Source organism: Hevea brasiliensis, chromosome 4 (assembly GCF_030052815.1).
Source record: "Hevea brasiliensis isolate MT/VB/25A 57/8 chromosome 4, ASM3005281v1, whole genome shotgun sequence".
Classification (NCBI taxonomy): domain Eukaryota; kingdom Viridiplantae; phylum Streptophyta; class Magnoliopsida; order Malpighiales; family Euphorbiaceae; genus Hevea; species Hevea brasiliensis.
In genome coordinates this window covers 21,793,659-21,810,007 of record NC_079496.1, presented here as the reverse complement: position 1 = coordinate 21,810,007, position 16,349 = coordinate 21,793,659, and the positions used below count along the sequence as shown (strand labels likewise).

Below are 16,349 nucleotides of genomic sequence, written 5' to 3'. Positions count from 1 at the left end.
TCTAACCCTAACCTCAAGCTCTTGTAATCCCCACTCCGAACTTGTCAGGCTATTATTCTTATTCTATCAATTATTTATTGCCTTTTAAAAAAATTTATCAAATAGCTTGATTTAACTATTTAAATTAAATATGTTTAGATATATAAATGAAAAATAATTTATTTTATAAATAAATATTTTAAAATTAGTTAATTAATTAATTAATAAAAAAATAAAATAATCATATTAAATGCACGCTCTGAATTCTCCTTGTCTTCCTCGGAAAGGACAAAACACAACCACCGCTTCTTCTCCTTCTCTCTTCCACTCTCACGGCCTCTGCTCCCAAAACCCTAACTTTCTCTCTCAATTTTTATTTTCCCTCTTTTAATTTCAATAATAATCATAATAATAATAACAATTTATCATTGTTAAATAATCACTTCCTCTATCTTTATCTCATACAATTTTTTTTTTCTGTTCTATCCTTTTCTGGTTTGATCCTCATCTCTTTAATGGGTCTCTGTTTATAGACTAACGTTTCTGTACAATTTCAATCTGATTTTATCTTTTCTTGCATTATTTGAGGAGAATTTGAAAAATAAAATTGTTGTTTTGATTTCTTGATTCTGTGTTCAGCTGTCGATTTCAAATAAATAAAATTTTATATTCTATTTAAAGGTTATTTTTTATTTTCTTATGGCTGCGGTTGCTGAGATCACTGGTGAGGCTGCAGCGGCTGTCAATACTAATAATAATACCAACAATGACACGAAGAATTTGGATTCCGATGTGAAGTCGAAATCGGAATCCGAATTCAGAGTTCAAAAGCTTGTGGATATGTTCACAAAATTGAATCCTTTGGCAAAGGAATTTTTCCCTTCTTCTTACCATAATAATAATAACACTCAAAACAATCTTCATCTCAATGATTTGGCTGAGCCCAATAAGCAATCGGCCAATGACAATTTTCCCACTAATCGAAGGGTACTGTTTTGTTGCTGATCATCTACATTTTTATCTTTAATTTTCCTTTTAAATGTTTATTCTTTGTTCTTGCTGTAATTCATTTAGCTTTGATTTTGATTCGTGGGTTTTGATCTCTTTATTATTATTATTATTATTAACAATCTTGTTTCGGACAAATGGGTTATTTGGCTTTTCCATTTAAGTATGTTGATTATGATTCTGCACTGGTACATTTTAGCCTCTAGTTAAATGGGTTGTTGAGGTTTATGTCTATCATTTTTTTTTTCATGTTAATATTGATCATATGTAGCCATTTATGGCAATTTTTATACTGTTATAGTGAAATAGTCACTATTTAGTTGTAGTGCTATTCTAATGTAGCTGAATTGCCATGTTGGGTTTCACTGTAAGAAGGGTTTTGGGTTTTTCACTTGTCACTTATATATGTTTATATACATTAGTTGTATTCTATATGATATCTTTTGTATTAATTATGACGGGTTTTCACTGTAATTGTATTCTAGAATTTGCTATCATAGCTATTTCTAGGAGTTCCAATCTTCAGCCTTTGTCCTGTTCCCCCTATTCCCATCTCACAATACTTATTTTTCTCTTTGTTGTTGATATGAAGTTTTTTTTTTTTTTTTTTTTTTTTTTTTTTTCTTGGTTGATAAAAGGGTTAGTTTGTATATTTTTCCGGTTATTGTCCAGTTCTTAATTTTGGTTGAGTAGCTAGAACTCTCAGCCATTCAGAGATTTATTTGCTTTTTTAGTTCTTGCATTTTGTTAATAGCTTATCAGTGTAAAATAACTTCTAAGTCAGAAATAAATGGCAATGTAATTGAGATTTTCTTTTCTGAAGGGATTTTTGTCCACTATATTGTTTACATTTTAGACACTTGTGTTTGTCTTTTTCTTGGTTTCAATCACTGAATTTTATTTTTGCTTTTTTCAGAGAAGAAACAACTATAACCAGGGGAAGAGGAGGTTGAATGGGAGAGCTTATAGAGCACAACGGGAGGATAGTATTAGACGAACAGTATATGTGTCCGACATTGATCAGCATGTGTGTTCCTAATTTTGATAGCAATATTATGTCATCTTGACGTCTTGCCTGTATAAAGATATTGATTTTGTTCTCTGAATTTAAGAAATTGCTCTAATGTAAAGTACTTCTGTTTCATTTAGGTAACTGAAGAGAGGCTTGCTGGCTTGTTTAGTGGTTGCGGTCAAGTAAGTTGCAACATTCTGCTCTCTCTCTCTCTCTCTCTCTCTCTCTCTCTCTCTCTCTCTCTCTCTCTCTCTCTCTCTCTCTCTCTCTCTCTCTCGTGTGCACGATGCATTGATTGTATTTCAATATTCTAAATCATGAACCTCATATCGTCTCCAGTGCCATGCGGTGATGGTTCTGTTTTACATGGAAATGAACTTTTTTTCTTTTTCTTAGAAAAGTTCTATATCTTTTGTTCCGTGGTTACATCAGTCCATTCTAAAAGGTGAGAGCTTATATTGACCTGATACTCACATTGTATGCTCCTGCTTTTGTTGTCGTCTTTTACATTTCTAATTTTTGGGAATGTCTCTATCTTTCTTTTTTGTTTGTCTTCTTCATTTTTATTGGCATTTTTTGACATTCAAAATGTTTTTCTGTTCCTTGATTAAATTAATGTCATACTGGGGAAGGATGTAGATATACTGAAACTCCTGGAGTTGATTCCTGTACTTCAGCTCAAGAAACCTTTTTAGAGTTTGGTCTATCTTTTCTGTTAATCAGAATTTTGTTGAATCTGAATTCCATTACTTATGTTTTATACATTTTGTTACTTCCTTGCATGTGTTGAACCAAAACGTGCATCACATATTTCTGTTAGTTAATTGTGAAGTTTGCCTTGAGGGTGTCTTTTGCACTTTCTCCTCCAGGATTACCCATTTCGTTTATTTCCTGTTCTTTACAGTTCCCTATCTGGATTACTACTATCGGTTAGTTGTTTAATTACCCCACCTGCGCACTCGTATATATTTCTTTTTTCTTTGTTGAATAATTAAATACCAAGTATAGTCCTTTATTCAGTGCTGAGGGCGTGCTTCAGAAGTTTCAAAAAATTAATGCATATTATATATGGATTTTGGTAACAATATCTAGCAAAGTTAAACTTTAAAGTAATGAATTATTAAAGATTTTAGCATGCAAACTTAGCAGTTTGATTTTGAGAATCAGCAGGAATCTAATTACACTGATATGTGTATAGCAGTTTGACTAAAAAACCTGTGCCTTTTAAAATGTTAATGGAATATATTGTGGAGATATTTACTTTTGAGTATTTGTAAAACCAATACATGTTCCATCAGTGGGGTATAATTTTTTAGGCTTTGTTAAATTAATTCAGCTTCCATCAATGGGTTTGACATTTGAAGATATTCAAAGCCAATGGGTGTATGTATAGGTGCTGCATGGTGGTAGAGTGTGTTTTGTTAAGCTTCAGGCTTGTTAAATTTACTAAATTTTAGCTTTCTCAATTTGAAATCGTTAAATTCTCTATCCATGGGTGCTTTTGTGATTTTTCTGAATTGGGGCTTAGCATTGTGGGGGGATTCTTAATAGAAGTCAGCTTTCTCTCTCTCTCTCTCTCTCTCTCTCTCTCTCTATTAGTCTTTGTTTGGGAATGAATTTGATTAAAATCAAGTTAGATGCAGTAATATTGTGGTGTTATTTAAATGTTAAACTAGAATTTTCCCAGCCTGCTCTATTTTAATTTATTTTATTTCCCTGTACTGGATGCAATTTTTGGAAATAGATTTGTGCCTTTACTTTATTGATTTATTGTATTTACTTTATGACCTCAGGGAATTGCTAATTTGCTATCTATATTATCAGTTTGAAATTGCTACCTTTTGCCCTGTTGCAAATTATTTGTAGTGTAGATTAGAGTTGGCAAAACCTTTTTGCCCTTTCCACTTCACATATGTGGTTTTGATGCTGTATGTTTTCCGTTTTAGAGATGGTAATAAATTTTATCACACATACATATGCGAAAACAAATACTTATCTCATTAGAAAAATATTGAAGTTTTTCTGATTATCTATTTTCAGTTTGTACGGATATACCACTAATACTGGCTATTTTGTTTCAAATAAAAAAAGTACAGGGGAATTCATTGAGATTGGGAGTCATGAAGCATACTTACAAGTGTGTTTTATGCAGTGCTGTATTTCATTATTGGTCAGCAGTTATTTCTGTTTTTGCTCTTCCACCTGCTGCACTCCACCTCTCTTTCCTCAGTGTACTTTGTTTTAGGTCCATGCTGAACTGTTGTCTTACACTAGCTATTTTCATGAATGAATGTCTGTCAGTCAAATATGTCCTTTCCTTTGTTTTGATTTCATAATGCAAACTTATCCCTTCTTTTAAGGAAGTTTGATTTGTCAACCATATAACATTTAGTCAAATTGAAGGATGTAAGTTTTGCTTAGCATCCATGACAAAAATACTCTTTGTATAGTCAATTGACTTGATTTTTCCAAGATGGAAGATCTGCTTATTTGTTTTATATGTCAGTTTATTGTATATATATTCACTGGTCAATTTGTGCCTTTTGTTCTTTTACATAATTTGGACACACACTGGAACTAGTGTCAATGAGTTGCCCTGGAGGTGTCATGGGCTGCTAGTAGCAACATTAGACGAGTACAATTCTTGATGAACTTGTTTTTTTCTGCCAATTCCTTTGCTACTGCTAGATTCCTGCAATTTCATTTCATATTGTGTGTAAAGTACTGAAATTTTTGTTTGCTTTCATCTGTTGTTGGTATAGTTTTTTGATTCCTCGACATTAATTAGAAGTATTCTCTGCCTTTCTCTTCTAAGACTTTCTTGCCTTTTATATTAGTATTAAGATATATAGTTATCAAAGTGGTTAAGGACCAGGTCCAAGGTTCAAACATGGATGATGGATCATTGATGATACCAGACTTTTAGAGCTATGCGAAAAATTAAAACTATATTTTTGGAGGACTTGTGATATGACAGAAGATTCGGAAAAGATCACATAGAGGGGGAAGGAGAAAACAGAAATCACATTCCAAATGAAATCAAATTCTCATAATTCTGTTATTATACATATGCAGGAATAGCTTATTCACTGAAAGGAATGAACTAAATTGCAAAGTTCTTTTTTTTTTTTTTTTTTAATCAAAACTAAACACTATTACCTGTCCTATTAGGCTTAGCACTCCCAAATAAGAAAATTATTGACAAAATGAAAAAAGGGTTCCTAGATGGGGAGAGTCTAAATAGAAAGTTAAAAAACACTCATTAATAGACTAATTTGAGGAAAGATCCAACATTATAAAAATCTCGTCAATCCGAACTTATACCTGGCTGCATTGCCTTTGCCTTTTTCCTTTTGAACTGCATGCCTTTTTGCATGAACTTGTTATGGAGATCTCATTGATATTTTTAATTTGAATTAAAAGGTTGTTGATTGCCGAGTCTGTGGAGATCCACATTCAGTTCTTCGTTTTGCATTTGTGGAGTTTGCTGATGAGCGTAAGTTATAACTGCTGCTGGAGAGTATTTGGTTCAATTTTTTTTTATGCAAATAAATTTGTAATTATTCATACCTTATGTGTGATATTGGAACCTTGTAAACAGAAGGTGCAAGAGCAGCTTTGAACCTTGGTGGAACGATGCTAGGTTACTATCCTGTCAGAGTGTTACCTTCAAAAACTGCCATCCTTCCAGTGAATCCTACATTTCTCCCTAGGGTATGAATAACTCTGGCCCTTTTTGTTTGTGTTAGCTTATGCTTTTTTGTATTGTCTTAGCATGTTCTTAAGGTTGCATGACACAGATATGGCTTTTCTGATGATTCTAATTGGATGCAGTCAGAAGATGAACGGGAGATGTGTAGCAGGACAGTATACTGTACAAATATTGATAAAAAGGTAAACCCCACATATGTAATGATGAACTTTAGGAGTACTCTTCTTTTCCATTTTTGGTTCATTGCCATGCTTCATATTTGCCATTTTGCTATAAGGCTTACTGATTGCAACTTATTTCTTCAGACTCATTTAATTTTCCAGTTAATAATTCCATTAAATCTGCAGGCTTCTCAGGCTGAAGTAAAAAATTTCTTTGAATCGACCTGTGGTGAGGTGAGGACAGAAATAAAAGATATCCCCTTCCCTCCCCAAAAAAAGAGTTGGCTGTAAGGAGCATTCCAATGTTTGACTGCCCTTTTTTTCTTGTATATTTTTTCATTCATAGGTTATCCGCTTGAGGCTTTTGGGGGATCATGTCCATTCAAGTCGTATAGCTTTTGTTGAATTTGCCATGGTGAGTTTGTGTTTACAGCACTTAAATGAGTTTAAATTCTGAGAGCTGCATTGTTATGGGAACTTTGCTTGTGCTTAGTTTTCCTTGGGTTTTAATATGTCTTTCTCCATTCATCCATTCTTGCATCTGTTTTTCTGTTTGTTATCATAGCTACCTTAAGAAAATCATTACCATAACTTTTTACTGCATCTTTAATAGATTTTGAAGTGTAACATGAATTCCTCCTCTCTCCATGTGTGTGTGTGTGTGCGTGTGTGTCTGTGCGTGTGCGTGCGTATCTGTTTGTGTATTGAATAATAGTTGCTTTGATGTAACGGTATTTGGCGTTCATTAGTGCTAATTTGAATGAGCTTCCCTTAGCAATATATTCTAGCATATCATCTTCTTCGTGGACGGGGTACAGAGGTTTGGAAGGTTGCTTGACTATTTTGAAATCTATTTTTAAAGTTTCAAATTTTACCTTGTTGGAGATCCAAGTAAAATTCATTTTTCAACATTCTATACCTAGTTAGATTTTACTTGTGTGTTGTTTGATGAAACTAAGATTAAGCATTAGAGAATTTTAGACATGATATGAAGTATTGAAAATTGAATGATTGAAAATTGTTGGAATATGACTTGAGGGATCAAGTCCCACATAGCCAGGGTACAAATAAATTAAAGGGCAATTAAGTGTTGGCAAACCAAATAAAAAAATGGCTTAGGCCATTTTGGTAATGATGGGGAGCCCATTTACAAGCATAGTTCAGCTTGTAGCCCTTCCGGTTTGATATTCACACTCCTAGATCCGTAATTCTCATCATTTTATAAGAGCAGTAAGGCCTAACGGCTGTAAATTTGGGACTCAAAAGCATGGTGGGTGGAGCCTCAATAAGCCGGACTCAAATGGATCTGTGGGTTAGCTCAGTGTGCTAGACCTTGAGGTCAGACACAAAAGGAGCCAGACCCAAGTTAGATGAGTCATCCCAAGCAATGGCAAGTAACAACTGGGCTTGTGAGCCTCTGTAAGCTGAGTTAAACATAATTGCACTTAGAGGGAGTTTTGGAATATGACTTGTGAGAACAAGTCTCACATAGTTAGTGTACAAGTAAATTAAAAAGCATTTAAGTGTTGGCAACTCAACTCAACTAAGCCTTTATCCCAAAAATTTGGGGTCGGCTCTATGGATTCGCTTTCTCCACTCTAAACGATTTTGGGTTAGATCCTCAAAAATGTGTAATGCTTCTAGGTCATGTTGTACTACTCTCCTCCAAGTCAATTTAGGTCTACCCATTTTTTTCTTTCTATCCTCTAACCTAATGTACTCTACTTGTCTAACTGGAGCCTCCGTATTTCTACGCTTCACATGACCAAACCACCTCAATCTCCCTTCTCTCAACTTAGTCCATTTTGGTGATAGGGAGCCTAGGTTTGCTTGCAGCGCTGTCAGTTTGATATTCACTTTCCTAGGTCCGTATTTCTCAATAAAAATCAATCGGAAAAAAAAAAGAATTCATTTGGATAAAGTGGTTTTGATGAGTAGTAGTGGTGGAAAATGACATTTATAGTAGTGATTATGATAGTTGTGGGAGTAATGTAGTTGTGGGAGTAATGTCTAATGTTGTTGGTGATGGCTATAACAATGATATTGGTGGTGATGGTATTAATAACAATCTGTTGTGATAATTGAAAAGAAATCATTATTTAGTATTATGTAGAATATGCACTTAGATATTATTATTATTATTATTATTATTATTATTATTATTATTATTATTATTATTAGATGCTGCTGGTTTTTGTCTTGACCCAGATGACAACGTAGACCTGCAATGAAAAAAAGGGGTGAGGTGGATGGCCTTCTGGTGGGCCTCTCCGACGCTCAAGTCAGTGATCTTAATCCCTTCAGAGAGAGAGATTAAGGAATTCTTTTGTAATAGAAAATAATAGAGATAGTAAGCGTACCTACGTCCTATCTTTTGGCTGGTATTTATAGGTTTTTTAAGGAAATAATCATTGCCTTGTTTAAGTTAATGATCTTGGTTAAATATTCATGGATCTTCGTGATATTAGCTTTTACTGGATTATATGTGGAATTATCACCCTGTCCGTGAAATCCGGGTTGTATCTGGTACTGCGAGTGTTTGCTCGGTAAGGGTTTTGTTCGCTTTTTTGGTCGAACAAAATAATCGTTTGGTCCTTTCTTCTTGCTTGGCTCGTTAAATCTATGTTTGGGCTTGCCACATTGGAAGTATTTACTTTGACTATCCATGCTGGAAATATCTTTTGACTTTTTGACTTTATTCTGGGAAGGTGGTATCATTAGTCAGCATGTGGTAATGGGTTCGTTTTCCACAGACAACGCCACTAATGCTACTGGTAATCTTTTTGGTCTTGACTCAAATGACAACGTAGACCTGCAACGAGAAAAAGGGTGAAGTGGATGGCCTTTTGATGGGCCAGCTCAAGTCAGTGATCTTAATCCTTCATAGAGAGATTAAGGAATTCTTTTGTAACAGAGAATAATATAGATAGGAAGCGTACGTGCATCCTTTCTTTTGGCTGGTATTTATAGGCTTTTTAAGAAAATAGTCATTGCTTTATTTAGGACGATGATCTTGGTTAAATATTCATGGATCGCCGTGATATTAGCTTTTATTGGATTATATGCAGAATCATCGCTCGGTCCGTGGAATCCGGGCTATATCTGATATTGCGAGTGTTTGCGCGGTAAGGGTTTTGTTCGACCTTTTTGGTCGAACAAAACTATCGTTCGGTCCTTTCTTCTTGCTCGGCTCGTTAAGTCTGTTTGGGGTTTGCCACATTGGAAGTATTTGCTTAGACTATCCATACTAGAAATATTTTTTGATTTTTTGACTTTATTTTGAGAGGGTGGTATCATTATTATTATTTTTACTATTATTATTATTATTATTTTTGAATATGTCCAGAAAGCCAAAAATTTATGAAATGCATTCAACTTTTTAAGTTTTGAAAAATTAATATGATCAAATGTGTTCAATTTTAAGTGCTTAATCAAGTTACCAAAACTCATTGTGAAAAATAAAAATGTTTTCAATAATAATAAAAAGCATCATATTTCTACATGTGCAACATATGGACAGGACACCATTTTACCCCAATATTTTCTATTTGATGTCATCATAGATTGTGTTGATTGTGTGAAACCATCGATTGTTGTTCCTATGTAACAACTCTTAAATTGGGTTAAAGAAATTGATTTGATTTCTGATTTTTAAGGTGAATGAACAACTCATATAGTTTACAATGCATTGGATTTTTTATGCTAGACAGTGACGTATTTTGGTTATACTAGTTGCAATCAGTGTTGTCAAGGTGAAAGGCGATAAGGTGCACTATAACCTTAGGCGAGGCGAGGCGAGGCGAGGCGAGAGCTTTTTTGAAGCAAGGCAACATAGCCTAAATTGCCTAAATTATGTATACACGCACACACATATATATGTATACATATATAAATATATATATGTACTTCTAACATAAAAATTCATATTTTTAACTAGATTAATAAGTAAAAAGGTATATTAAAAAAAAAAATATTTAGATGATACATATAAAAATTCATATTTAGAAAGTATCAATGTTGTCCCAATTCAAGCAAATAAGAAATTAAATTATTAAACAATTGATTTTTTTTTAAAATAATTTGCACAATTACACATCATAGCAACACATATCAATGCTGTCCCAATTCAAGCAAATGAGAAATTAAAGTATTATACAATTGATTTTTTTAATAATTTGCACAATTACACATCATAGCAAGAGCATCAATATCCATCTAATAAAATATTTCACAATTTACAATACTCATTTAATAAAAAGCATATCACAACAATATCCATTTAATAAAAAAGAATATCACACTACCCATTTAACAAATTTAACTGAAAAAATAAAGAAGAAACCAAAAATAAATAAATAAATAAAGGAACTACTGGTTCGCAGGGGAGAGACTTAAGAGGAGAAGAAAATAGCAAGTGCTGGATCTAATTTAGAGAAGAAGGGAAGGAGTAGAGAAAAGAAGAAAAAAAAAACGCTGAATTGCTGGTGCTGGAGGTACTGTAAGGTTGCACAGATGAGAGACTAAGGAGAAGAAAATAGAAGAAGAGTAGAGGAGAGAGATGAAAGAATGTGAAGACGAGAGAGAGAGAGAAAGGAAGGAAGAAATTCCCGGTTGCTTTGTTTCTCGTCTGCTTTGTGTTCTATTTGCATTCTGTTCTTGTTGTTGGCGTGAAGTGGAGCTATTTTTAGGGTTTTCTTTTGTTTTATACTATTACAAAAAAATTTAAAAAAAAAGGGAGAAAGTGTGTTATTTTGAAGAGGCGTCGCCTCACTGGCCCATTGCCTCTTGCCTCCATGGACTCGGGCACTCACCTGTTATCACTTGCCTCGCCTCAGCTAGGTGAGGCACCAAGGGCTCGCCTCGCCTCGCCTCGCCTCACCTTACCTTGTCTGGTGCCTTGCTCAATGCCTTTAACAACACTGGTGGCAATAGATACTCCGGGAAGCCTGGCAGGTTAGTCTATTAATGACTGGTTGTGGGTTGATTTGAACGTTGGAATATGAACAACCAATAAAAAAGTACCATAGGAAGAAAAATTGCTCAAAGGACATGCTTGAAGGGCTATTTGGAGTGCAGCTTTGTCACTGGAGTTTGCATGAGCAATGTTTTGGAGAAAATTTTAAGAAATCGATGTTGTCTGAATAGGGTTTGATAGAATGGAATTCAGATGATAACATTATATTGAAATTTAATTGTGGAATTGAAGGAAAATATAAATTTTGTGCTTCATGCTTGGGAATTCTTATTTAGTCAAGAAATTGTACACAAAATTTACTAATTAGACTAGGATATATTACATATTAAAGACTGAAAAGAAAAAAAAGTAAAAATAGAAACATTGACTCTTAATTCCTATTTCCAAAAAATCAGGAAATTGCATTAATACTTCTGGAGCATTTAAATTGTGAATATTTAGGGGGCTGCATCACTTAAAAATCTCAAAAGCAAAGATTGATAAGGAAATTATGAAGACAAATTTGTGACAACTATTCAAGCAACTTTTATCCTTTCTTTTCTTTTCCAATTGGCCACACTTCATTGTAAACATAGCACAACACGGTAAATTGGGAAGACAAATTTATCCTACAAATGGTAAATTGGGAAGACAAATTTATCTTGCAACAACTCAAGCAAACTGTGATCATTAGTGATGCTTTTGTGAGTCCTTGGATCAATGCCTGGATCTTGCAAAGAAAGGTGTGAGGTCAGTCGTCTTAGGTAACCACTTTGACGCTCAAGTTAATATTATATTTGAGTGCTTGAAAGCTTGAAGAAAGAGTAAATAAGTGGTAATTTTAATAAAGTAAGCGTACCTGAGGTCTAAAGCTGTGTCACTTTATATAGGCAAACCTTGGAGGAGTTGTAGGTAGTTAACATGCAATTCGGGATTAGTGGTTTCCGATATCCTAGGCAAGGATCTCGCCAAATGGATAATGAATGATCTTCTGAACAACAAGTGAACCATAGTTCGATTGAGTAGAACCATTTGAACATCCTTGTGTCCAAATGTTGAACTACTAAGATGAGGTGTCCGAGCTGTTGGTAGGTGAGCCATGCGGAGCTCAACCTAACTTAGGTGCTTGGATATGTAATACTTGTTAACCCGAACCATTCTATTTGTGTTTCTGGGATGTACTATATCACTAGTCCCCTTTTTAGTGCTAATTTTTAAGCTCCAGTGTCAGAGTGCTGTGGTGGAGCACCCATTGTGCAGTTAGGAGAGCGCCACTTGTCATTTATTCAGAGGTTTATTCATGGGAGACACAACTGTCATGTTGGTCATGCCAAGAGTCCATTTTGGCCCTCGAGGTTTTGGCGCTTGGCTTTTGAAAATTTGTGCATTAATTATTATTTTAGCCTATAAAACCTCTATGCGTGCCAATTGCATTTTCTGCTTTTCATTTTAGCTTTTTGCATTTGCGCTTGCCAATTTTTTGTTTTACTTTTCCAACAAGGCTCCAATTAGCACTTTAACAAATGTAATCACCTTTTTCTTCTTCTTCTTCTTCGTATTTTTTTTTTTTACTTCCCATCCACCGTGAGCCAACAAGACTTCCAAGTAACTGTCAAGGAACCTGAGGATGAGTACTCTTGGAGCTCCTCAATTTCTAGGGGCTATTCTCCCTTCCCCTCTGGCGGCGACGACTCTGGGGCAACAGATGGGACATGGAGATTGTAGGCCCTGCTAATGTCTGTGAGAGAGACGTTGTGCTTGTTGATCTTTCCACCGCCAATGAGGGAAATGTTAAAGGTGCTTACCCTGTCATCGAAGGTTTTGATGAGATCGGGGCTTTGCTAGCAGTGCAGGTTGATTAAGGATAATTTCATCAACGGTCACTACGCTTATCACTGGTTTTAATTCTACTCTACTCTAATTTCTTGTATAGAAGAATTTGACATTATTAATATTTCAATAAGGTTGCATAATTTCTGTAGATATTTGGTTGAATTTTACATGATAGCGAAATAATGAAGTATTATAGTCGTACAACGATATACACAAAATTTTACTTGATTGCTAGGTCAAAATTCTAGCTAAATTTCTATTGGATTTTGGCAATAGTGACCTAATTAAAACAAAAACGGAAGTTGATTGATTCTTTTATGAGACAAATTGAAGTTAGGTGACTATAGTCTTATTTGAAATTGAGTTGTAAGTCTAGTGAGCATGGATAAAATTAAGCCTATGGTTGACATAAAATAATTGTAGCTAGATGTTTTTGTTAGAGATTTGGGGAGCTTGCCTAGGGAGAATATTTTTTGAAGGGCCTTGTGAAAAAACACACTTTTGGGCTTGACACCACATTCAACCTAAAATCTTAAGCAAATGGGTGTATGGGTCATTCCCACTTATACGTATCTCACTCATCCCATTTTTTTCCGATGTGAAAATGTCATACTTACGTATTCCTAACAATCTCTCCCTCAAGTGTGAATCTCTTCTACATTGGATTTATTGGGCCTGCTCCCCCTCGAATGGAAATTTTTTCTTGAGTATTACGGTACCACCAAAAGCTCCAACTACTCCACCAAGCCTACTCGAGCATGCACTTCTAAGAGCTACGCCAGAGCCATCACGTGTACCAAGAGTCTTCACTCCATCGGTCTGTTTTTCTCCAAAAGAATGCTTTCCTACTCCATTGGGCCTACCGGGAGTCTCTGACTCTTCCATTCATGTGTCAGACCACCACAGGAATCATCGACTACCGTTTTCATACTCATCCTTATCGAACCATTGGCTTTGATACCTTTTGATAGAGATTTGAGGAGCTTAAAGCGCCTGAGGAGAATATTTCTTGATGGGCCTTGTGAAAAAAAAAAAACACTCATGAGTTTAACACTGCATCCAACTCAAAACCTTAAAACAATGTGTCTATGGGTCATTTCTGCTTGTATGTCTCTTTTTTTCTAATGTAGAAATTTCGCACTTGCATATTCCCAACAGTTTCCTGACATGTCATGCTAATATCTGCATCTCTCTTAAAGCTTAATCCTAATTGTAGATATTGAGTTGATGTACTTCTGTTGCAACTTTGAATATCTTTGCCTTGATGTTACTTTAGCATATTTTGAATTTGGTTGATGGAGAGATGCTTTTTTTTTTTATTTGTTTTTGACATTGAGTTGAATATTAGCACATGTAACATAATGAAAGTGAGAGAATGGTGAAAGTTTATTGGTGGAAGGACGAGCAATATATGGAGGTCTTTTCCCATAAGTGAGAACCGCTAGTCAGCACTTTAGTTTGAGAAATATTGTGTTCAGTGCTGGAATAAGCATATAGTTCAAGAAAAAAAAAATACTCTTGCAACAACAACAACAATAATAATAGAAGAGGTACTCTGATTTTGGTTATGCCATTTGACGTGATGAGGGCAATTAATGTGATCAGAAAGGTGAAATCAAGCAAAATAGTGGTGAAAATTTTTGATTTTGGACTATATTTTCCATTAGGTGTACAAGGCATGGACTTTTCTTTTTTTTTAATAATTTCATCAAAATTTATAGAGCGTCTTATGTCCTATGTGAATAAATAGTGTAATCAATTCTATCACTTGCGCAAGCATTGAATTGATGAGCATGTGCACATTAGATTATGGTGATATTTGCGCATTAAAACACCATACAAATGTTTAATGCAGACCCATTTGGCTTTGTGAACAGGCAGAAAGTGCCATTATTGCTCTGAATTGCAGTGGAATGATCTTGGGAAGCCAACCCATCAGGTATGATCTTTGAACTTCTAAAAAAAAATTGCCCTTAAAAGGCTTGAACAACTGAGAAATGTCACTAACATTATTTTTTTGAATATTTGTAATTTCTTAGGGTAAGTCCATCAAAAACACCTGTGAGGGCGCGAGTTGCTAGCATAAAATAGTGTTGAGAGTTTCAGATCTATGGATGGAATTTTGTTGATTTCCCAGTTGAGAGGAATTCCATTGTGTTGATGGGGTGGTGAAACGTTCTTTTGTTTCAGTGTTTCCATCTTTTCCACAGCAACAGTTACTTTTTTCTGTGACTGAAACATGTTGTAAACCTGCTTCAAACTGAAGTTTTTACAAGACTGTCTCAGTCTCGATTTCTTTTATCTTGTTCCATCCAATATTTTGGAAAATTCAATTTTATTAACTTTGATAATGTGAGTTTCAATTATCATTCCTGGTTGCAGTTGAAGACTTGAGAAAAATTCGACGAGCAGGAACACGAGAAATACAACTGTTCATTAATCAAATTAATAGTTGGAATTTGCAGAAGTAATCTTGATGCACAATGTTGGGATAAAAGTAGTATTTCTCAATTTCAGCCGTTAAGATGGGGAGAAAAGATGGAAAATTCTTGCATGTGAACTAAAGCAATGATACTGTAGGATTATGAATTTCATTTGATCACTTTTATTTTATTCTATTATTAAAATGATTGTGGCTTAGGTTTAATGGTTAAGTTACTCTACTTTCACAGGTTCCAGCCGTAGGGTAAGATTGCATAAATTAACTCTATTATTCGCAAGTGGGATATTTCGCGTGCAATTGAAGTAGGTAAGAAAAATCCTGATTGAAAAAGGGTTTTAGCACTATGTTTGAATAAATTATTGGAGAGAAAAGAAAAATTAAAAAAAAAATTCTTTTTTTTATCATTTATTTTTTCACCAGAAAATAAAAAATAATAAAAAATAAATATTTTTCTTCTTTCATTTTTTTTTTTCTCTCTAATTAGATTAGAGAAAAAAAAGGAAAAATTTTCTTTTTTTTTTATTTTCTTTCTTCTATCTAAATAAAAAAATATATACTTTTTCAAACTTATTTTTCCCTTGTTGTTTTCGTTCTTCTCCCTCTTCCACTTGTCCAAATAGGCGTAAATGACTAAACCAAGGGTTAAGGCAATCAACAAGTCAGTCAAGGCAAGAAGTCAAGTAGGTCGGCAGTCCCACATTGCCGCTGCTGCTTCTACCGCTACCACCTCGAGATGGTGAGAGGGACAACCACCTATGACCTTTTGGTCTTGGCATTTTCTTGGAAGGAAACAAAACGTGACCATTGGCTGGTAAGGCTACAAGCAAAGCAATCACATCATCAAAAAAATTAATAAAATAAGGGCAGTAGTCTATTGTGAGTGTGATGTGGCAAAATCTGAAATCGTTAACAAGCGAAAAATGAGGGGTTTATTTGCTACAATGGCTGAACATGAGCCTAGTCAAAACGTGGGGTTGGACACGCCTCGACACTTATGTGGTAAGTGTAAAAAATAAAATGAAAAGAAAACGACAGGTTTTTAAGGTGTCGGCTTCAATAACGTGTCGTAAAGTAGAGGCGGTCGTTTGATGTTTCAACTGTTGTAAGTGGACGCAAAATCTCTGCCCGGCCAATCAACGCCAATAACTGTGAACCCATCATTTCGGTTAAAAGATTAAAATTCAATTAAAATTGAATGAATTATAATAAAAAATTTTATATAATAATATTATTAATTTAATATAAAT

General features: G+C 34.5%; 1 protein-coding gene across 2 annotated transcripts; it reads left to right on the top strand.

The window, feature by feature from the left end:
- Window positions 1-243: 243 nt before the first annotated feature.
- Window positions 244-15,040, top strand: LOC110650625 (polyadenylate-binding protein-interacting protein 8). 2 transcript variants are annotated; one of them, XR_009148222.1, is made up of 10 exons: window positions 244-966; window positions 1,904-2,014; window positions 2,137-2,181; window positions 5,423-5,495; window positions 5,601-5,713; window positions 5,834-5,893; window positions 6,059-6,106; window positions 6,219-6,287; window positions 14,515-14,598; window positions 14,699-14,739. XR_009148222.1 is itself a non-coding variant. In XM_021805682.2 (10 exons), the coding sequence occupies exons 1-10, from the start codon at window positions 679-681 to the stop codon at window positions 14,748-14,750; spliced, it is 921 nt and encodes a 306-aa protein (XP_021661374.2). In that variant the 5' UTR covers window positions 244-678; the 3' UTR covers window positions 14,751-15,040. The 2 variants fall into 2 exon arrangements, 1 of the variants encoding a protein (XP_021661374.2); XM_021805682.2 differs by having other exon boundaries at window positions 14,537-14,598; window positions 14,699-15,040.
- Window positions 15,041-16,349: the final 1,309 nt, after the last annotated feature.

Coding starts and splice junctions, on each gene's coding strand:
- LOC110650625 (XM_021805682.2), top strand. CDS start 679: ATGGCTGCGGTTGCTGAGATCACTGGTGAGGCTGCAGCGGCTGTCAAT. Junction 5,714..5,833: donor ATCCTACATTTCTCCCTAGG/GTATGAATAACT, acceptor AATTGGATGCAG/TCAGAAGATGAACGGGAGAT. Junction 5,894..6,058: donor GTACAAATATTGATAAAAAG/GTAAACCCCACA, acceptor TTAAATCTGCAG/GCTTCTCAGGCTGAAGTAAA.